Source organism: Aplidium turbinatum, chromosome 1 (genome assembly GCF_918807975.1).
Source record: "Aplidium turbinatum chromosome 1, kaAplTurb1.1, whole genome shotgun sequence".
Taxonomy (NCBI): Eukaryota; Metazoa; Chordata; class Ascidiacea; order Aplousobranchia; family Polyclinidae; genus Aplidium; species Aplidium turbinatum.
Genome location: NC_137472.1, coordinates 20912163 through 20936098, shown reverse-complemented (window position 1 = coordinate 20936098; position 23936 = coordinate 20912163). Strand labels below are relative to the sequence as shown.

At 38.8% G+C, this 23936-nt stretch overlaps 1 protein-coding gene across 2 annotated transcripts in view; it reads right to left on the bottom strand.

Annotated features, from left to right (window-relative positions):
* The window catches only part of LOC145769454 (cadherin-4-like), a 51657-nt gene extending 29726 nt beyond the window's left edge, over positions 1-21931 (bottom strand). For both annotated transcript variants that reach the window (XM_082581099.1, XM_082581107.1), the window contains exons 1-3: positions 21800-21931; positions 21461-21521; positions 6632-6741 (exon numbers count right to left, since the gene is read on the bottom strand). In XM_082581099.1, coding sequence (XP_082437225.1) covers positions 6632-6741; positions 21461-21521; positions 21800-21835 — 207 coding nt within the window. In that variant the 5' untranslated portion in view covers positions 21836-21931. The remainder of the gene's footprint in view (positions 1-6631; positions 6742-21460; positions 21522-21799) is intronic.
* Positions 21932-23936: the final 2005 nt, after the last annotated feature.

Genomic DNA, 23936 nt, shown 5'->3' with positions numbered 1-23936 from the left:
GCTTTCTGACTGACAAGCGCGAACTTGCGTCTCAGCAGGCTTGTAAGAAAGATCGATACAGTGTTCTCTCTTTCGAAGCAGCAGTGCTTGTTCTAATTCAATGTTCTAGTTATAAGCAGTCAGACTGTCAGAGAAGTAAAATGAAAACTATGTGAATATTTAGTTAGGATGAATGATGATTATGCTTACTTCTGTTTGTTTTTCAATTTAAGAACGTTAGTTACTGTACAGTATAGTGAATTAAACTGATCTTTGAGTGCGCAAAAGAGAGAATTTCTCAAGCTTAGGCCACTAACGGTACGTACGAACCTTCTTTGTTGTGTATTTGTGGTGCTTCGATCATACATTTGTGACTATAACTCCGCGTATCGTTAATGCAGATTCAATTTCGAAACTATCGAGATCAATTCGGAGACTCTTGGGCTATGACGGACCATATTCGGTAAATACCCTGTATGCATTCCCACTTTCGTGTTAATTATTCGTGATGGAATCGTACCTGAGTGCCTTTATTTATTTATTTTAGAAAACCGTCCTCCAGCACGAGGTTAGAATTGGAGGAGAGAAAATGCGTCTTCAATTGGAAATTCAGCTGTGACGACAAATCAGAAAGACTTACTGAGGCAGGCTCTGCCAGAATTCAGAACATTATTAGATGTAGCAGGATCTACGATGACGATGTACACATTTTGCTGCAGGAAAAACTTGAGAATAATGCTAACTTAACCATTGACTGCCATAAAAGCTGTGTTTCTAGTTACACATCCACTCATCATGTTAAAGGGTTTAATAAGCGAAAACATTCCCAAGAACCATCATCCTATATTCCCCCAAAGACAAGGCAACAATCGTCGGCTTGTGGAAAGTTTGATCTCCTTCAGGACTGTTTGTTTTGTGGAGAAAAATGTGAACTCCAGAAAGACAGTAAGAATCCATCACGTTGGAGAATTGCTTATAAATTCAGACAAATACTCAGTCCAGATAGAAAGACGACCCTGAAGAAATCGATCTTAGAGACATGTGTTGTTCGAAATGATTACTTGGCTGAACAAGTTAGACTCCGCATTCATGGGATTGTGGGTGATCTCCATGCTGCTGAAGCAAGATACCACACAGACTGTCGAATAAGCTTTCTGTCTCTCGATCACGTAACAATTGCAGCAGCTAAGTCAGATAAACTTGAACAAGATGATCCTGCCATGGAACACGTCATTGGTGTGATGAAGAAAGATCAGTCACAACTTTGGAATTCGATTGACCTGTACAAACTATACACGGAAAATGGGGGCAAAATTCAGTCACGGAAAACGCTGCTAGGAAAATTGTCAGATTTCTTCGGTGATGATCTTATTGTGTTGCATTCAGCAGGTTTAGCAAACATTGTTTGTTTCCGTTGTCAGGCGGCAAAATCCCTAATAGACTAATAGATGAGGATGACGATGATACTGATGTGATCTTGAATAGAATTGCGAAAAAGGTTAGAAGTGAAGTCAAAGGCATTCACTTGGATAAAAACCATTACTCAACAACAATTAATAAGGACATTGCAATGAACGAAGTAAGTGAAACATTGATGACATTACTAGGACTTGTATCCGCAAAACTAGAAAGGACTTTCCCAGCCATAATGATGGGATCAATCTTGACTGGGGCTGTCAAGAACAACCCAACGGCTCTGCAGATAACACTAGGTTCAAAATTGGGCAGATCAAAAAATATCATCACAACCATGCAGTCATTCGGTGTGACATGTTCTTATGACGAGGTATTACGCTTCAAGCGTTCAGCTGCGAAAGCTGCAACAATGGAACGATCCTGTCTTGGCATATCTGATGCATCAGAAGGTTTAGTACAAGTAGTTGTCGATAATTTTGATGCTGAAATCTCGTCGCAAAATGGAAAACTTTCCACCCACTCGTTAGCTGTTCTGGTTACACAACCTGAATCACCATCTGATGCTGATCGATGCCATAGAGAGACAATCCCACGAATTTCAAAGGAGGAGATGTCGGAGCCAATACAATATGATGTCACCATACAGAGATACAATGGTCCCAGGAAACCAAAAATGCCCAAGAGTGCTGCTGTTAGAACAGTTCTCTCACTCAAGTTACTTGCGCAACAGGCTACTCTAAAACAAAGAGCGGACAAAACTGATTTTGCCTTCTTTCAGGATGTTCAGAAACAGAATTGTCCCGAGTACAATGGCTATAACACAGCTCTTACACGCAATCAAGGCCAAACAGAACAACCTAAGACTAAGACGGCATACCTGCCTTTGATTGATCTTGTGCCATCCCACCCAGATACAATAATGACAGCAATGGTGGAAGCTCAAAAGGTGACACATAATGCTGACCAAAAGTTTGTGGTATTTACCTGTGACTTACAACTATATAAAGTTGCATTACATGTGAAGTGGGCTTACCCAGAAAGGTTTTCAGATGTCATCCCGCGCTTGGGTGGTATGCACTTGTTGATGAGTTTCATAGGCTGCATCGGGACTCTGATGGAAAACAGTGGACTGGAGGAAGTTCTGAGAGATGTGTTTGGAGGAGTCGCAAAAATGTTGACTGGAAAGAAATTTCCGCAGAACGTTCGAGCATTGAGAATGCTGGCTGAGGAAGTTCTTCGAGGAGTACTTGATTGCAATACACTTGAGTCAAAGGAGGATTTCGTGGAGGTCTTGGAGAACATAGCCAAAAGGAGTAAGACTGCCAAATTGTGGGTGGACATGTTAATCAAACCAGTGTTCCTTATCATGAGATTTGTCCGAGCTGAGCGGGAAGCTGATTGGCTGTTGCATCTTGAGGCATGCAAACAAATGCTTCCCTATTTCTTTGCCGCTGGTCATGTGCATTATGCAAGGTATGGGATGTGCTACCTAAGGGCAATGGAAGCCCTCCCAGAAGAGGTACTAGTCCGGTTCATGAAAGGGGAGCATGTGATGAGGCACCAGCGCGGACTATGGAATGGCCTGTGGAGTGATATGTTTATAGAAACTACTTTCATGAGATATGGCCATGCCCCAAATGGCATCATAGGAATAACCTTGAAGCCGGATACGCTCAAAATCTGGGCATTGAGTCTTCATACATGTAGTACTGTGGAGGCTGCTCTGGGCGAAATGCTTGGAGATTCTGGAGACCAGGGAAGTGGACATAAGGAAGAAAAGAAGGCACGGATAGAGAATGACAACAAGGACCGACAAGCCATAAAGACAAAGCTTCAAAAATGTATGGATCCACTTGATCCCGAGAAACATCCAGAGGATCTAGTGAACATTGCAACAGGTCAACATGGAACCCCGGCAGTGAATGTGCAGGAGGCTGTGCAGAAAGGATTCAAACAGATGTGCGAATTCGGAGAGAATTTACCTGATGGCTTACATGACACAATTCACAAGACCGTGACTACCATGGTGACTACAAAGAAACATGTGGATGTGGGAGGTAGTAAAGTGTACGACATGAATGTCATCTACTCCAGGGTCATAGGCCAACAGGCTAGTGGGCGTGATGTTAACATAAAAGATGTCCTATCCTACGAAGTGGCTCCAGTACCAACGTCTATGTTTGACCCCACAGAAGAAATGAGAGCTGCAACATCAAAATCTTCCTTAAAGTGACAACTTCAGGTTGAGGTATCTGCTCGGACAACAGCAAGTGACACTTCAGTAGTTGTGATTGATGGTTCAGCCCTACTCTGGGTGATTCCTTGGCCTGCAGAGGGCACCACTACAGACTACGTAAACAACTTGAAGCATGCCATTGCCAAGAGACTAAAAGTTGGGGACGTTCACCTAGTGTTCGATCGGTACTACGATTACAGTACTAAGAGTGTCACCAGAAGTGCTAGGGCCACTGGAGTTAGCCGAGTCCACGAGCTGCAGTTGAACACCAAGTTACCACCTCAAAAGACTGTATTGACGGTGACCGAAAACAAGAAGCAGTTGATAAACCTGATTGTTAAACTTCTGATTGAAGACGAGTCATTCCATGAATACACCCAAAGTCACAAGTTGATAGTGATTGGTGAGGACGTTGCCCCATTGGAGATCAGCCATGGTGGTGTAGTGATCAGGAGAGCGGACCTTTCAACTAGTCATGAGGAAGCGGACAATATCATTGTCCAACAGGTGATGCTGTCTGCTCGAAATAATGAAGAGAGTGGTATAACTGTGATATCCGATGACACTGACGTTTTCATTCTCTTGCTTCATTATTATCATGCTGGAAGCATGAAAAATCGTATCACCATGGAATCACCAATTAAGGAACGCACAGTCATTGACATAGGAAAAACCGTAGAGAAGCATGTTTCTTTTGTGAATGAACTCCTGCCAGCCCATGCTCTTACTGGGTGTGATACGGTAGCATGCTGCTATGGGGTTGGCAAAGGTACTGCATTGAAGGTTCTGAAAGATGGTCACTCACTGTCACTTTTAGGGGTCATTGATTCTCCCATAGAATCAGTGATTGCGCAGGCAACCACATTCATGTCAGCCTGTTACGGCCAATACACTACGAGTAAATCAATGTCCGAAACACGCTGGAGGGTATGGGCATCCAAAACGGGTCGGGCCTCCGTGGTACCACCAAAACTTTGTTCCCTTCCTCCTACAAGTGAGGCCTTTAAAGAGAATGTAAGAAGGGCCCATCACCAAGCCATTGTGTGGCGTTCACTGGAAGACAGAAATCCGCCTGAACTTGATGTAGAAAAGTACGGATGGGTGAAAAACTCGAAACTTAAAACGCTACAACCGGTTCTCCTTCCCGCAAATGTTGAACTCGTCCCAGAAACTGTCATGCGCATGATCAGATGTAGATGCAAGAGTGACAACCCCTGCAAAACGCTTTCTTGCAGCTGCACAAGGGATGGTTTGAAATGTACAATATTCTGTGCTTGTTATGCTGCAGGTTGCAGCCAGACTCTTACTTAGCATTTTAATCAATTGGACAACGTCACAGACTTGTGGACTAGGTGACTTAATGATGAGATGATAACAACAACTGACTGTCCTGTGACTGTGAGAGAGGCTTGTACATTACCAATAAATGGTAACATTTGTGATAACTAATGGTGACATCTGTGAGTGATGTTAGACGGTATTTCACAAGCAAAGTCGCAGAAATAATGATTTTCTGTAAGTATTTCGCAAATATATCAGCAGCCATTTTAGATTTTACTGTGATGTAATTCATATGCAACTGTTTTAATCCTTGAAATGGATTCCTTGTCCACGAAACATATGGATAGACACCAAAATTATCATTCTAGACCAAATACAAGTGAATTTGTTTGTTTTTGTTTGAATTTTGTAATATGGCAGCCCTATTGGCGGCATTATTGCATTTCTACATGATGCAATCCCCAACCAGTCAAATAAATAGTTTCAATGGATTCCTTGCCCCTCAAAACATATGGTTAGACACCAAAATTATCATCCTAGGTCAAATACTAACTGAGTTATAGGGAGTTATCTGAAACGGCGGCCATTTTGGACGCCATCTTGAATTTCTCAAAACGCTCAAGGATGCTCGGAGTGCACCCGGCAGATTCTGAAAGAGTAGACCCTAAGCTACCAAAATCAATAAAAAAAAAAACTTAGCATAAAATTTCCAGGTTCAGTCATACTTCTGCCGGACTATAAACAACTCTTTTTCTTGGCATTCTTCCAAATTGCCAGACAACTAAAAATTGGGCAGATTATATGAAAGATTATTCTGCGACACTACAAAACCTATCACCATTCACCAGTAATCAGTACGCAATATGCATAATCATTGCGACTAATAAGAATCACAAAGTTTAAAAATGCTTAGGCCTGTTCAATGCTCATATGATATAATAATTATATATGATACTTGTTCTATTACTAAATTATATATATAATATATATCATTTATAATAAATACATGTTTTGAAAAAAACTGAAGCATAATTACATAACATGATACTTTTTTGCTGTGTTACATCTTGGTACCGGTATCAGTTATATTGCATACGTTCACGTTCTTCTGTGTTTTGACAATATATACGGTTTATTTTTTTAGCTAATATGGTTGTAGTGCTAGTTCTAAGGGATCAAGACCAAATTTTGAGAGTTTATTCTTCTTAGATTGCTGATATTTTACTGTAGTTGTAGGTCCTCAAACTGCGTGTCAAGATGCCCAGGTGAATCATTTGAAATTTCCAAGAGGGTCATATCTCATTTGCTCTCTATGCTGAACAACAATTTTATCTACACGGTTTTGCGATTGTATAAGTTCAGTTCAATTAACTTTGTTGCTAATTTAGAAAAATAAAAGTTGAGATATTTGACATCATCTGTTTAATCACATAACCTATAAAAAGTGCTACAATAATTTCAAGAAAACTGAGACCCTAGTGAGTTGGAGGGCGTTCTGTATAACCAAAATTTTACAGACAAAAAAAGGAAATTAAAGGGGTTGCAATTCAGAAAGTTGGTGTTCGGCAATTACAAGATGTTGAAATTGATAACTAGCTTTATTTGAGACATTACTTTACCAAGAGGCGGAAACAGATACAAGTCTAGGCTACTTGTTTGGTAGCCTATATTCTGAATACAAAAATTCAATGTCAATTCCCAGATACTATTGTACCATACCGTTAGAATGGACTTTCGAGTAAAAGGAGCTCCTTCCAGTGTCTCGTCAACATCAATGGGAGGATATGACCAGGCTCGCTTAACTCGAATCCTGTTGAATAGTGACCGAGCTGCATATAACAATAAACTGGATAAAAATGTCACCATATCAAACAGTTATTGCTTTCACTATTTTAAGAGCGTTATTATTAAACTCTGATAAGGTATAAATTTACATCCTTACAACAGCAGTTAACAATTTCTGCCATAGAAAGTACAAGATAACATTTGACAAAAAATTTATCGACAACTTCAGCAGAGAAGAGAACTTGCTAAGGATCGCCTTTTTAACCCTTTGCTTTTCAACGTTTTTTTAGAAGTTAACTGCTCAAGGGGGGGCCGTTTTTGGATCAAATTCAATCAGCTGTTACGTGTTATCCGCTGATGCTATTTCAACAGAAGTTGCACTGGTGTGAAAGCAAATCATTTGTCTATAAGTGTGAAAACTCATTATTTTAAAATTTTATATGTTAAACTTGATATTTCAATTTTTGCAAAGGTACCCAAAAACGACAATTTTGATTTAACTTGCCGCCTTTAATTAACCGTGCTAATCCGATTTCATGCAAACTTCTAAATAACAAAGAGCTCGATCGAACGCACGAAGTGTGTGTGCGGTGTGCCGAATCATTGCATTGATTAGAATTTACGACTTGCGAGCAAATCTTATTGTAAGCTACTCACTGATTCTAAAATAGTTACAATCAGAGTAATAGTGTTACACGAATTTGAAAAAAACAAAACTGCGTTTGTTGTCTTACATTTTTATCCTAAACTAATGCATTCCGAAACTCATGGCTAGCTTCTAGTTTTATGGAACCAAATTTCTCATAAGTAACACCTTAGCCTGCTTGAATAGCTGTTTACATCTTCGTTTGTGTATTTTAGGTCTACAATTGTGTTTGTAGTATGAATATTTTTAGTAGAGAGAAGACAATTGAACAAGTTGTTGAAATAATCTGGAATTTCTAAGTTCAAATTAGGTGCTTTTGAAATTGTGGATTTGTGTCAAGTCGCATCACAAATATCATGCAGGCCACATCATAAGTCATTTCGCTTACGGGTGTTTATAAACATGACTCATAAATTACATCCACAAAAAATACAGCATTTACATCAACAAAGCTAAGTTCGAAGCTCACTTTTTATTGAAGATTGTGTCAATCAATTTGAAAATACATTTTTAGTCAGCCAGTGTCGAAATAATGCAACAGCGAATTGAGGAACATGCGTAAACAAAGGAAATGTGAAATAACCCACAGTCAGCAAATCTACATAAATTTAACGTTTACAAATGTTGAATCAATGTAAAAGGACTGGATTGCTGACTGGGTCCTTATTGTTTGAAGCACTAAAAATACGCGTAAAAGCGACAACGTCAGCAAGGCAGTGATTATGTTTCTGGCCAAAAAAAAAATAACTTTTGACTTCAAAGAGATAAATGATTACAACGAAGCTTCAAAGTTTGTCGTAAAACATTTTACTGAGATACAATAAACATAATCATTCTGTGCCAGATTGTGAGAAGACTTCCTAGATTATTTCCAACCATTTGCATGATTGCAAATTATTTTCTATAACTTTACATTGCTAAAAAATGGATTTTTTGTTGAAACAACGTGGCTACAATTCTATAAAAAATTCTTAGGCCTACTACATTGAAGTAATGAAATTTTTTTTGTGATTTTGCTGATGACGTTTTACAATATCCGAGAAGTAAAAAATAATAATGATGAATTATTTTACAAAACCGTGGTTTGCAAGTGCTTCACAAAAAATTGTTGGGGGAAAATTTACTATTAGACGTAAAACGTTTGTAACAGAAAATTGTCGGTTTACGTATTTATAATGTTTATTGCGCTGTTATCGAATTATAAACTGCCTGTAGGCTATTGTCTACCTTTGTGGTTGCCGGCCAGCTTAGAGCAGCATGCAAACTACTGCATCGTGTTATGATTCTCGAAAATTTCCCACAAGGTCTTTATTTTTATCGTGATATTTTGTGCCTCTTCTGTCCTAAACTTGAAGTTATTGTGCAGCACTATCCACATCGGTTTTTAGACTCAGTCTTCATTGAAAATCTTTTGTGTGGTGCATCATTTCAAGTAGTGTCTTCCCCTAAACTGTTCCACAAATCGCCCAGAACCAGGTTGATTATTATGTATCTTACAGCAGTTGAGAGCCCGTTATTGTATGTGTGGAATTATTACTGTAGATGTCTGACTAAATTCATGCCAAAGTCGAGCAAATTCTGCTTTCGGGATCCTTGCCGTTATTTACTGTATTTTGTGTTGATAAGTTTAGGCAGCATTTTTCCAAGATAAATGAAGACATCGGTATTGTTTGTCACTTAGATTTAGTTTTCTCAGCATTATTTATTCATTCTTTGATCCACTAGTTTGTCCCACTTTTGGTATAATCGGATCGTTTATAAATGGCGGGTCTTCACAATAGCCGGCCTCTTATACATTGGCGCAACGTATTCAGATGTTGAATCAATGATGAAGAAAGCTGATTTGTTGTTTGTCTTATGTGACGCCTAAATTTATGCCTCGTCTACAGTACAAAATATTTTGTAATGTACATTGTGTACAACTGTACATTGTACATTTTGTTTGTAGGCCTACATTACAAAATATTTTGTAATGTAGATGAGGCATTTTCATCTTTATTTTGCGCTCTTTGGAACAAAACACAGTGCACTGTGAAACAAAAATACAGGACATAACAACAAGTAGGCGACATAAAGCAGTGAAGGGACGCCATCGAGTTAGCTGCTACGTGTAAATGGAGCCTATCTCATAATTTTGAGTGTATCTCACAATTACTGTTTGCAAAAACGCTATTTCTCCGGCTTCTCCCAAAAGCATTTGCAGTGATACATTTCCTCAATTGCAAGTTTTGTCAATGAGAGCATTTCCATAGAACGTTTATTTCGAAACCAGGTTTTCGTGTCTTTATCCAAGAGAAGATTTCTTATTGTAACGTTTTTTATTCGTCAATGAATATTATCTGCTTGAAACAACTGTTTTGAATAGTTTGTGGCCTCCATAGCCTACTATTTTGATCGTGGATTGCTATTCTTCTTTGTAGAGCTGATAACGCAAAAAAGCTTGCTATTATTGTTTCTAAATAACAGCTTTGCGATCACTGGCTTTTCTTTGTAGCATAAGAAATAACGAGCTTTGTATTATTGAGGTCAAACCAAAAAAAGAAAGCAAGAGGATGCTTCTCTCTGCTCGCGCATATCGATGCACGAAGCAATTATGAGCTTATGGCTTGTCATCGCAATGTAATCCATTTCACGCTTTGCTGGAAGTTAGCTAGAAACAGCAAAAATTCACCAAAATCTTGAATTTACAAGAAAACTACACAACTTTTAGCATCAAATTTAATATCATCAGATCCGCCTGGCAATTTTAGGAAAAGTCAAGAAAAACCAAGTGCATGGCGTTACTGTGCTTCAAATAATTAAAGGAAATATGAGGGGGGGGGCCAAATCTGGCCTCCCTTTGAGGAGCAAAGTGTTAAGATTGACTCAAAAAATAACAATGACATTCCAACTTCAAATACTAATGTGAATTTTTGTTAAGTAAATGATTGTCCACAAATTAACACTTTTCAATGTGGACCACTAAGTGCTGTATCACAGAAACTAATAACATATTGCCTGTAGGTTTTCTTTTGCACATAGTAAAGTGAACATAATTTGTATTTTCCAGTTGACGTTCCTAGAGCGGATCTGCTACTATTCGGCTAGTCTGATTGGGCTATTACCCTATTCGGCTACAGCCTGATTCGGCTAGTCCGATTGGGCTAGTTTCCTATTTGGCTACAGTCTTTATCAGTTATTTCCCTATTCGGCAATTTTTTGAAAATCCAACGATAATCTGTGTGCGGCTGTGTGCGGCCTGCAATGCTATATGGAAGCGAGACATGGATATTGGATAATTGGATATTGAGAGAGAGTGAACTGGCAATCCTGAGAAGAACGGAAAGGTCAATGGTGAGAGCAATGTGTGGGATGAAAACGAGAAGGGAAAAAAGGACTGAAGAATTGTTGGATATGCTAGAGATGAGAGAGACCATAGACCAACTGGCAAGGGCAAATGGAGTAAGATGGTATGGACATGTGATAAGGAGGGAGGAAGGAAGTTTTCTTAGAAAGGCACTAGATCTAAAGGTGGATGGGAAGAGGAAACGCGGTCGTCCAAGAAGAACGTGGAAACAACAAGTGAAGGATGAATTTAAAAAAGTCGGACTGAAGGAGGAAGATGCAAGAGACAGGGTGAAATGGAGAAAAGGGATTAAAACAATTGCTGCGCGGAAACAATCGGCCACCCCCATTAGTGGGGAACAAACCGACGATGGATTATGATGATGAATCCTTCTGTAAATCCAACGACGCCTTCTGTTTATTTAGAGAATTTTGTATTTTATTCCACAATAGGCTATCCCAGAGTTGCCAGATTGGGCTACTTATCGCGAATTGGGCTACTTTTAATTCGCTTCGCGACTTGACTTTGAAGGTTTGCGATTTTTTGACATTTGCGACTTTTTGGGCTACTTTTTACTTCCCAATGCCTAACAAAGATAAAAGTGGAATGAATCACAGAATAATCGACTTGCATCACGTCTCTCACTTTCGAGCGTTTTTACGTTTTTCTCTTCTCTCTTTTTTTTGGTAAAAATGGCGTGATGACACGTCCAGTCGTCCACGTGTACTGTTCCTAGCCAATGGGCGACTTGCTGAGTTACCCAGTTGTTTTGTTTGTTAGTTTTTCATATCTTTATCCTGCATAGCGGGAAAGCGGACGAGCGCTATGCATCGGTGCACGCCTTCCGACGTGCACCTGACCCACGCTGCAGCCGATGGCAATGTCTGTTTCCTGGTTGTCTACTCTACTTATGACTTAAATTTGGTACTACCCATTACTCGAAATCGATCACTGGATAGAGGCAATTATCGTAAAGATTCTTGCCCAGAGAAACAACAGCAAGTGCGGGACTGCGGGTGGCTGGAGTCGAACATGCAAGCTCTCGACTGCGAGCCCAATGCGCTAACCACTCGGCCACTGCTGTATTGTAGGCTGAAGCCTCTATCCGGTTTGTTAAAATGCAGAAGTTTCCCAGGGGTTTTTGTAAGTAGTTGCTATTGTTAGACTTAGAGAGTGAATTTTGTGATAGACTTATCTTTTGTAGTTAAGAGTTGGGTTTAGGTTTGAATTAGTAAACTTTAGACAAGATATGTATAGTTTAATTAGACAAAGACTAGAGGTGTAGTGGGTAGTAATGTAGCAAATCTTATTAGCCTAATGTAGGCTAGCTGTGACAGTCTTATAATATTTTAAGTCAGCAACAATGGTAGCACAATAAAGGGAGCTGGTATAAATGTCCCCTCCTCCCCCCCCTGGTAACTCATGACAAAGAGGAATTGACCAAAACATGTGGATTGAAGTGTGTGAACAGTAAAGCAAAGGTAAAGTAGTTTCACCCTATATGTTTGGTTAAGTCCTGTCTTTATCATGAGTTACCAAGGAGGGGGGGACTTGTATAACAGCTCCCAATAAAGCTAATAGAGTGACGTTAAAACCAATTTTGTGACCAGTTTTCCTCTGGTTAGCGCTACCCAGCGCTAAACTCTTCTCGTTAATCTTTATTGTTGGTGTAAGCATTATTTTGCATATATTTCTGCTCTTGTAATTGATAGTTCTTGTGATCTTTCCGACTAGCCTACTGAATTGATCTACACTCGTGGGGGCACCTTGACTTAGATAACCGCATGGTTTTTTCGGTGCCTCCATGGTGTAGTTTCCATATCAAAAAAGCGATTTGTTATATCTACTGATGTGTACATTGAAAATGAATGTGGAGCCATACCGAAATAAACTTGATTGATTGACTGTAAATATAATCTTTTTTCTGCTTAGGTAATGGTTGTAAAGTTTAATTGTACAGTAGGAACTGATATACTAGGCTATATCTTACAATTGGGACATGTTGGAAAATTATGCAACATACAAAATGCAATTTTTCTTGAAAGAAAAACATCATGCAGAAATTGGGCTACTTTCAAATCCATTTTGCTACTTTTTGTGAAAAAAATCTGGCAACTCTGGGCTATCTTTTCTTTTGCATTCTTGCATTTTATCCAGTGTTTACTTTAGTTTTGAGTGCCTTTCCAGACGGCAAAAATAATCATTTTTGCATTGATTCAACGTCTGCAGACATTAAATTTATGTAAAAATGGCGGATTTTACTGTCTGGGTGAGCCATGTGATAAATTAAAGCCTTCGATTGGGTCATAATCAATTGTGTGTAATTACCACCCCTTGACGGAGGAGCAAGACTACACGCAGGTATTTAAAAGAGAATAGCTGAGAAAAAAATGGGAAGCGAGGTAAAGTTGTTTACCATAGAAATGCTTGTCACAAAGCAATAACGAAATTCTGGAAAACCTTTTCAAATGCGCTGATTAATCATTTTAATTGGGAAAGAAAGCCAGAAGTAGAAATTTTTTTATTCAGGTTAAAGTGAAACCACTTTACATTGGACTAAAGTTCAAAGTAACTATCAAGTTGCCTTGCAAAGCGGAAGATCAAAGTTCGCAAAACCGGTCGTAAAGTTGATTTTGCCCAAAAATTAGGTCGTTGTAATCATGCTTAATTACTCGTAACTTTCACGTGATATAGGCCCAATTTTTTTTTGTAGTCAGAGTGTAAAGATGGAGGTTTGATATTATCGAATTGAATCGCCGGTTAATACTTACCGCCGGTTAATTCTCTAAATTGATGGACCGTGCATTATCGTAAAAACTGTCCGTCCGCGCATTTGCCACTTTGACTATGTATGGTAATATATGACTTTGTTTTAGAGCATCAAATTTATGCTATCTAAGTAATTAATAACTCGTATGTAAGTTTTTACATGTATTTTGAACATAGGCGCCTAAGCTGTGGGGGCAACTTTTTATTCTGTATTAATACATAAAACAATAGATGAACTAGCGATCGGCAGCAGAAAAACATTTTTTGAATGCAAACCGCAACAGCTTTGCAATAAATAATCACTAGAACGAGTAGCGATGCTACAATCCCACACCAGACAACAAAATCTGTCATTTTTACATTGATTTAACGTCTGCAGACGTTGAATCAATGTAAATATGATTGATTTTGCTGCCTGGGATATACCAAAAATCTACCATTTTGTGTCGATTCAATGTCATCAGATGTTGAATGCACCCAAAAGAAAAACATTTCGAAAGTCGACGCTTTCGAAAGTCGAAACCTCTGCACTGCAGTGAATTGTGCGGTGCCCAGTGAATCACTCGCTGTGAAAATGAACTTGAAGTCTCGGCCCGAGGTAACCACTAACCAACGCAACAAGGGCTGGTACAAACCGCATTGCGCACGCGCCGCATAATCAACGCAGTAATGGACTCACGCAAACTGAATGGCTCACACACGACCGTTGCCATAGAAACCCGATCAAAGGCGGAATATGCGCATCTTTTGTTTCATCTGCAACGCGAAAACGGGCGTTTTACAGCGGTCAGTCATAAGTTGCGATATTGTAGTGAAAAGGGAGCAATGTCAAGTCGAAAACTTAATCAAACGTCTCTCCGTAACTATTTTTCAAGGGCTGCTTACGGAAGTCAGCAACTTTTAAATTTATTCAAGGTGACGTGCTGCTGAATTGATGTTAACATGAATGATTTTACTTTCCACAGGTATATTTTCAAGCGTATGATCAAGTTAGTATTTGCATTCCATTTTCAAAACATTGTCATTCCATTTACAGTGTACCTTTTAGTAAACCTTTTCGTCTCTTGTTTCATGCTAATAAATCTAGTTCGTTGCTAAACTTTATGTTGTGCTTAGCTTAAAGAGTCGCAGTCCATCAACCGCTAGCTAACGCAGACGCATGTCATGTGTTTGCTTAACCGAAGTGGTCGAGTTTTGTTTATAATAATTAACGGTAGGTCGAACGTAGCGATAAAGCCTGGTCTACACTACAAGCCCGAAAAGCGCAAACGCCTGCCTTGTCAAGCCTCGACTGACTAAAAACTGTCTACACTGGCAATTATGATCTTGCGACCGTGTGCATTCAGGGTCTGCTACTATTCGGTGAGTCCGATTCGGTGAGTCTGATTCGGTGAGTTCCTAACTTCTAACCCCTAACCCTAAAACGGCAATGATAATTAGGCTACGGTACCCGATAATTTAAAAAAAAAATTAAAAAATCCCCCGTTAAGGGATCGGACTCACCGAATCGGACTAACCGAATCGGACTCACCGAATCGGACTCACCGAATCGGACTCACCGAAACGGGCCATTCCGGTGCATTCAAGCGCTAACAACGTCACTTTCTGCTTGGTTACGTCAACTGGCTGGAAATTCACCTTCAATTGATTTATACTTATCAATCAAAAGCATCCATCGCTGTACTGACACAGTGTAATAGGTCAACTGAAAATAATCTAGAATAGTATTGTAGACCTAGAGCTATCCTTTAACTTGTACAGTTGAACACTGCAATCAATGCAAGGCTAGCCGGTAGGCCAACCCAAGTGCTACCTGAACCTGACCAACAGCTAAAGATAGTTTGAATCCGTCTAAGAGGTAGGACCACCATACTAGCTGGAAGGCCAACTTTAATCATACCAAAAGCCTAGTGAAGTGCCACCTTAACCAAACTAGCAGCTAAGTAGGCCAATGTAAGACTTTTTTAAACCTAACCTTTTAATTTTTATCTACACACACCAAGTAACCTATTAACTGAAACAGAAATCTTTCCAGAAAACTGAAACTGCCTTTCCACCAAAGTCCCACAAAATGCCAAGACCTGAGCTCAAACTAAATTTTGAGCCAGAACCTTGGTCAAGCGAATCTCTCCAGAGCATAAAAAAAGGTTGCGATGACCAGACATTTTCAGGCCGACGGCGGCGCTGGTGCCGAGAGAAGCTTTGTCTAAAATAAACAAAGAATGCGCCACGCTCAGCTCAAAATATTTTGTAGTGTAGAGTAGTAGACAGGCTTAACTCCGAGTGTGGCAATAAAAGCAATCCTAGTGTGACGGCATAATTACGTCATCCCTCTGTGTGACATTTGCTGAATTTACGTTGCTGCTGAATGCTGATGAAACACGCTTTCGCCCCCACGGCCAAAAAAATAGTTAGGCGCCTATGATTTTGAACAATAACACACTCGAACAACTAACAAAACACTTCTGTTTATCTCATTAACCTGTATTGTTAATCATGAAAAATGTTGTTTTGATGTAAAACACATATTTTGAACGCAGACAACAAAAATGACGGATTTTGCCGCCTGGGAAGGCACTCAAAAGTAAACACTGGATAAAATGCAAGAATGCAAAAGAAACGATAGCCTATTGTGGAATAAAATACAAATTTCTCTAAATAAACAGAAGGTTGGATTTACAGAGGGATTTTGTTGAATTACAGAAGGATTATCGTTGGATTTTCAAAAAATTGCCGAATAGGAAACTAACTGATAAAAACTGTAGCCAAATAGGGAACTAGCCCAATTGGACTAGCCAAATTGGGCTGTAGCCAAATAGGGTAATAGCCGAATCGGACTAGCCGAAACGGGCCATTCTGTCCCAGAGCATAGTTTTGTTTCGAATACGAGTACCGTACATACAATTGCGACCACATCTTGTGTATGAATCGGAGCTTTTCCTGAAGCTCCAAACTCAAGTTGTTCAGATGTGATGCTAAGTCGATCAGAAATGCCAAATTAGAAACCTAATCTTGATCATGAAATTCTGCTGCATTGATGTTTTTACTTTCAAGAAAGATTGCTCCTTCTTTCTTGGGTGGGTACAGCAGTACACTGTACAGTGTACTCTGTCTTCATCATATCACCTTGACTGTGCTAGGAAATGGTGCAGAAATATAACAAATCCCCATATTGATTACTGATTCTCCGCTAAGTGAAGTTGACAAAATTGACAATAGTTCAACCTTGAGACAAAATATAGTTTACAGTCTTCAGGCGACTACTTGTATCACGTCCTTTAACCCATTCATGGCCGGTGTCCTTTTAAAAGGACATCGTTTTGAATGCATCAGTATTGCATCATCTTATTTTGATTGAATCATTTTGGACTTGCTAGTAGTTGTTTAGGGTCTGTTTTGGAAGGTGTTGATAAATATTTGCAAACAAAGTACTTTTTCTGAATTTTGTGAAAGTTTGAAAATTGTTGAAAAATGAGAAGAGCCCGATAAAGTGAAGTGAGGAGGAACATGTATGTTTTATTGCCTATTGGTAATAGATATGAATTATGTTTCTTCATAGTTTGATACTCTGTAATATTGTGCTTCCTACTACACTCTAATTTGTGTAAGGTTTTGCTTCTTTTATTTGTTTATTTTGCTTTATATTTATTGTTGCCTTTTAAAAGGACACCGGCCACATGGCCACATTTTTTTGGTTGTTTGTAACACTGTCAAAGAATATTGAACATCGTGTAAAAGCAGCACATTGTGCCTATGGAAGACTTAACCATCGTGTTTTCAACAACCATGCTATATTTATCCGCACAAAAATTATGGTCCTCCGGGCAGTCGTTCTATCCACTCTTCTCTATGCTTGTGAAACCTGGACATTATACCGCCGTTACATCAAAAGTCTTGAAAATTTTCAGCAGAGGAAACTGGGTCAAATGCTAGGCACTCGTTGGGAAGATTGTCTCACCAAAGATGCAATCCTTGATCGCGCTAGGTTGCCCAGTTCAGAAGTCACCATATTGCAACACTGCCTTCGCTGGACAGGACATGTCATGAGAAGGAACAACGAGGAGGGACAACTAGAGACAGGAAACCCCCCTCCAGAAGACCAAAAATGAGATAGAAAGATTAGCTGAAAGTCTCCCTCAATCATGCAAACATTGATCTGGATTCATGGGAAAACCTTGCTAGTGACAGATTACTCTGCAGAAAAAGATCTAAGGAAGGCACGGAAATTTTCGAAAAAAAGGGATACAAAAAGCCCAAGAAAAACGAACACTAGAAAAGTTAAAACTACCACGCCCCTCCCTCCATACAATCCTTACCCCTCATACAATGTGACTTTTGCCCACGTCTTTTCCATCATACACTGGCCTCCAAAGCCATATATGACATCACCATCCAAAGCCAAATTCGATTTGATGACGAAACCAATGCTCAGACACGAGCTGGAGCCGACGACTGTCAGTGGCGTATCGCTATGGTTTGTGCCGCCCGCGGTGGACCATGATTTTACACCCCTGAACGCGTGAAGTAGGAACCAGCAAATAGAATACGAGTCAAATCCATTTCAAAAAAGATTTTGACTATGCTTTTTCGTTTACGTTTAAAAATATTCTACTGCCACAAGCTTCCGACCGGGGGAGACTGCCCACTGGGGGGACACCCCCCCACTAGCTACGCCGATGGTTACCGTGAATATAATATGTTCATACAATAACTTTGAAACGTCCTTCAAGTAAGATCTGACAAATTTCTACCGAAACAAACACCTTCTTATGTTAAGGTATCGCGAGATTTACATTTGACTATGTGGCCGGTGTCCTTTTAAAAGGCAAACAAAAAAATGCATGAAAAAAGTAAAAATCATGAAATTTTTTTAAACTAATTCAAAAGTTATGACAATACAACTTTGTGGCTGAAATATTTCCTAAAAAGAGCAACGGGAACTTGTGGCGGCTTTTAATGGGTTAAGTTTCATACTTTTACACACAAAACCTCCTGGTGAATGAGACATTGTAACTTTATGGTGTTGTTATAAATTCTTTGGTCTTCCATGTGTTTTTAAAGCAAAACTACCGCATCTTTGTTTTTTTTGCAATTATTCAAGGAGCTCCATCATTTGTTATTGATACCAGTTTTATTCATATACCGGTATCGTTATTCATTATGATATATTGCTCCAGGATTTTCGATTGACAGCAACCGCTCACATTCAAGTTATTATTTGCACATCAAACAAACAACTAGACATGTTTTTTCGGGTGCAACCTAATTCGTACCCTGAACAACTTGTACCCTGAAAAGATCAAGAGGAAAAATTGAAAAAAGCCGAAGTTGCTGATCGAAGTTTCCGCAAACAAACAAATTGAAAAGATCAAGAGAAAAAAATAGAACAAAGTCGAAGCATTGATCACAGTTTCCGTTTTTCCACAGTTTCCGCAAACATTTTTAAATTTCCGGCAATGATCCTAAGAGTTTGCCGAAGTCGCTGATCGCAGTTTCCGCAAACATTTTAAAAGGGTTAGGGTTAAGGTGAGGGTTAGCGGAAACTGCGGAAAAATGTTTGCGGAAACTGCAATCAGCGACTTTGGGTTTGTGCTACCGTATCTTTTCTCTTGATCTTTTCAGGGGGAAAATTTTAAAATGTTTGCGGAAATTGCGATCAGCGACTTTGGCTTTTTTTGAAGTACTTCTCTCAATCTTTTCAGGGTACGAATTTGGGTGCATTTGTTTTTTCACCCTAGAATTAATAAATGCTGGTGAACCCATTTTGTACTCAATCTGTGCTGAGTATTTGCTGCTTTGTATTAACAGAATTTATTATTTTGTCTACTACCTTAACCAATCTGGCAACGGCCAACAGCAAATTTGAAAACTGCAATAGACTGTTCTTACTTTTTCTTAAACTTAAAATCTGTGTACACAACATTTCTCTTGCAAAAACATTCTATGAGACAAATTGTGTACAGGCCTCGAAATTCGTTTTTGTTGACGGCGGACAAACGTGTCCGGTCTGAGCAGCTATCTCGGCGGACAAATCAAGTCTCACGGCGGACACACCAGTTTTAACGTCGATCGTCATGCTTAACCAATTTATCTTGATATTTCTTCGCCATTTAAGAAGTATAGCTAATAGCTGTACGGTTTAGAAGGCTTTAAATTTAAGCGAAGTCACTCTGAAAGGCTTTTATCAGACCAACGACGTGCGCTTGAAGAGTTAAAGCGCCGTGTAGCTGCTTGATACACCGCATAGGCCAACTGATTAACTTCCACCAAACGAGGTCATGTGGCTTCTTGCATCACAATGCTCTGGGCACGAGTCGGAACACTTCTACACTAACGCTACTATTTTCTGCTGTGCAAAGTATCACTAGGCTTTTTTAGGTTTGTTTTTGTGTGACATGTGATCGAAAGTGAATTTTCCCTGGGCTTTTTCTTACTGTAATACCAAAACAATTTTTGCTGCATCTTGCTGTAATAGCCCACTTGCATTTCTAATTTTGTAACCAACCTTTCCCTATCAATAATACTCGGAGATCAAAGCCAAACATTGTGACATAAGACTTGAACTAAGTTACGCGTGATTAGTGTGTAGAAGTACCGGTACTTCCATCGATTCTTGGCGAAGAATTCATCTTTGTTACGATGATTCAATGTCATCAATCGTTGAAGCAACGTAAAAATCAAAAGTTTTCCTGCTTGAATGGAAGCTAAGGGATACAGTACGGTATTCATATTTTCTAGATGCACGCTAGAATGCGTGGGAAATTGTATTCTTGCAACAATTGTTCGTGCTATACAATGACGATTTGAATCGCCAGTTTCTGTGTTATTTCTCGGCGAACAAATATGACCGATCTAGAGGGTACTTCCCGCGGACATCACATGCTGTGACGGCGGACATGTCCGCCGTGAATTTCGAGGCCTGTGTGTATCACTTATTTTTCAAAGTGAAGTCAACTTTATATCAAGACGGGCAAGCCAAGTTCCCACACTTTTGAGGATGCAACCTAATTCGTACCATGAACCATTCGTACCGTCAGTTCGTACCTTGAAAAGATCCAGAGAAAAAATTTAAAAAAGCCGAAGTTGCTGATTGCAGTTTCCGCAAACATTTTAAAATTTTCCACTGGAAAGATTGAGAAAAAATTGCACAAAGCCGAAGTCGCTGATTTGCACAAAGCCGAAATTTTCGGTAATGATCCTAAGAGTTTGCCGAAGTCGCTGATCACAGTTTCCGCAAACAAACAAAAAACGTTAGGATCATTATCAGAAATTTTAAAATGTTTGCGAAAGCTCCGATCAGCGACTTCATCAAACTCTTAGAATCATTACGGTACCGGAAATTTTAAAATGTTTGCGGAAATTGTGGAAAAACGGAAACTGCAACCAGTGACTTCGGCTTTGTTCTATACCTCTTAAGATCATTACCGGAAATTTTAAAATGGTTGCGGAAACTCCGATCAATCCTAACCCAACCCTAACCCTTTTAAAATGTTTACGGAAACTGCAATCAGCGACTTCGGCAAACTCTTGGGATCATTACCGGAAATTTAAAAATGTTTGCGGAAAAGCGGAAACAGCGACTTAGGCTTTGTTCAATTTTTTTCTTTCGATCTTTTCAGTTTGTTTGTTTGCGGAAACTTTGATCAGCGACTTCGGCTTTTTTTAATTTTTTCTCTCAATCTTTTCAAGGTACGAACTGACTGTACAAATTGTTCATGGTACGAATTAGGTTGCACCTTACTTTTGACATTGGCAAATCATATCTTCAGGAGACAAAATCATAGTATTTTAAGTCAAGTACGGTAGTCTATATTTCTATGCTTCTGTATGGTTTCAGTGTTGTTGTAAATGTCACATTCAGTTGTATTCTCAAGGCAATAACTGATTAACGCAAATTGATGACAAATTATTCATTTAAATGTTCACATAGAAAGCAATACATGGCATAAAGGAAGTCATAAGGAAGTACTTTAAATTACAATGTTTCAAGCAAATGAATAAAAACAATAAAATTTCAACGTACCAGTATACTGAGTATCTTCACCAAGTTTCCACTTATATACAGCGGTTGTTCTGCTAAACATCTAAATAATAGCATTATAATATTAATAGGCTACAACATATATATATGATAACAAAACATGTTATAACAATAGGCTAATGTAATATTGAACAATGAACAGCAGTAAAAAATGTTTTTTTAAGTATTAAAAATCCACAGCATGAAAATATCATATTAGCAAATCATGAAATAAATCACAGCAAACGATGGTTACAGTAATTTATGAATCAAAGTAATAACAACTTTAAACATGGTACGGTAGGTACGGTAGGTCTAAGATAACTTTTATTAACAACTTACCAAAAATAAAATGACAAATGCACCAAATCTACTCATGGCCAAACTTCCTGGCTAACTCTAGCTTCTTTTAAATTCTTTTCATCAACAATAAAAGTGTTTAAAATGTTATGAAAAAACTTTTATTTATTCTTCTGAAATAGCAAATGACATTTTCACAAGTTTGCTTTTCCAAAATAGCTACACATAAGCAAAAATCATTGTCTTATTTAAAAATGTTTGAGTAAACTTGAAAAGATTAAATCAAATAAAAAGAAACAGTTTTGATAGATTAGGTACGGTATAGGCTACCAGCTTTGGTTAGATGACCAAAAAAACGTCTGTAAACCTATCAAAACAGTTGGGCTTTGCCTGAAAAGAATAAACTCCTTTTTTTGAAGCTCTTAAATAAAACATCTGTCCAGCTCGTCATTTGCTGGATAGCAATGCCATCTTCCCATCTCGGGATTTCTCCAAATGAATGAAAGTAACCTAACAAAACCAACCATTAGGCCTACTTACCGTAGCTGTCCAAAAGATGAAAAGCAGTAATAGTTTTAACATCTGACAACTTAACTACTAGAAAAGACATGAGTCCTGAAATTAGAGTAATGGCTAAATTTGGAAATATTTAAGTACAAACGAAGGTGAGATTTCGTTTTCGGCACAAAGGTGAGCGCATAGACGCCATTTTGAAACTCAACACGTAAATTCTGGTCAAATAAAGAACAACCAACGCCTCGCTATGAGGTCATTCTAACGCGTCATTGAGGAGAAAGACATATTTTCGACTTCGTTTGTGGAGCACCTAGCGGAAGTTTTAATAAACATAATGTCGGGACAGATAAAGCAAGAGAGTATCACATTTCAGTAGATTACAACTTCAAAACATAAGCTATTGCAAAAAAAATTCCCAAACTAAGATAAATTCCACGCTTTATATGTTGATAATTTGTGACAAAAAGTGTCAATGTAACATTGTGGACGGAAAATCTTTGTATTGCGTTTTATTCGAAGGAGGGGGGATAATATCATTAGACTACTTATTTGCATCAAACAAAACCTCACTTTGCCAATCTCGGTAACCGGCCCTGCACCAAAAGCCTCCACAAGTATGCAAAATTGCCAGGAATAGCCTACCAAGGCTTTGTCAGTCCGAGGATAAAGGTTCAAAAGCTAAACCGAAGTATGTAGGCTAGGCCCTGGGACTTAGACTAGCTAAAGTCCCGAGCTAAACCGGAATGTAATCGATGTAAACTATAGCAGACAATCTTTATATTTTTTAAGACTAAACAAGTAAACATTGTTCAGTTTTTTTTATATTCATGACCATCATAGCGAAAAAACAACACCTGCTAAACAATAGCAGAGGTCCAGCAAAAGATAAAAGAGATAAAACTCGAACGTATAAAAACTTGGTTGAGTCCGAAAAAGAACTAGACCGTAAGTTTAAAACTTTTATCTCATTTCTAAATTTGCTTGGTATGAATCAATTCTGAGCAAACTTGTTAAACAATTTAGACTGTTGGAAAGAGAAGAAATGCATTTCTTGAAACGAGAGAGTTTTTGTTTGCAGTTTTAGGCCTCTCGTAAGTTAAATTTTAATAGGTTATAAGCTACCCCTTTATCTCAGAACCCACAAAATCACAACATTTAAGACATTTGCGTTTATAGCAGGCTATAAAACGTTTTAAGACTTACCAACAATATGAACTCGAATATGAACTCTCTCAAGCGGGGACATAGCCTTGCTCCTACCATAAAAAGTTGTTTAGGCTAAAACCATTAGGGGAGACTGGGGTAAAGTGTGCAATGGGGTAAGATGAGCAACCTCTGTTTTTGGAAAAACGAGTCGGCGGAGTTTTTTTTCATTTTATTTTGGATGTATCACTCATAATGCCACTTCATTCAATGTATTTGTTTGTTTTGTTTGTTTGTTTATCTTTATCCTGCATTGCAGGAAAGCGGACTTGAGCGCTATGCATCGGTGTACGCCTTCCGACATACACCTGACCCACGCTGCAGCCGACGGCAATGTCAGTTTCCGATTGTCTACTGTACTTTGTTAAAGTACTGTACTGTAACAAAGTACTGTACTGTACTTTGTTATGTCCACTGAGAATTGCATTTTACAATGGCACGCAATTATATCAGATTGTAC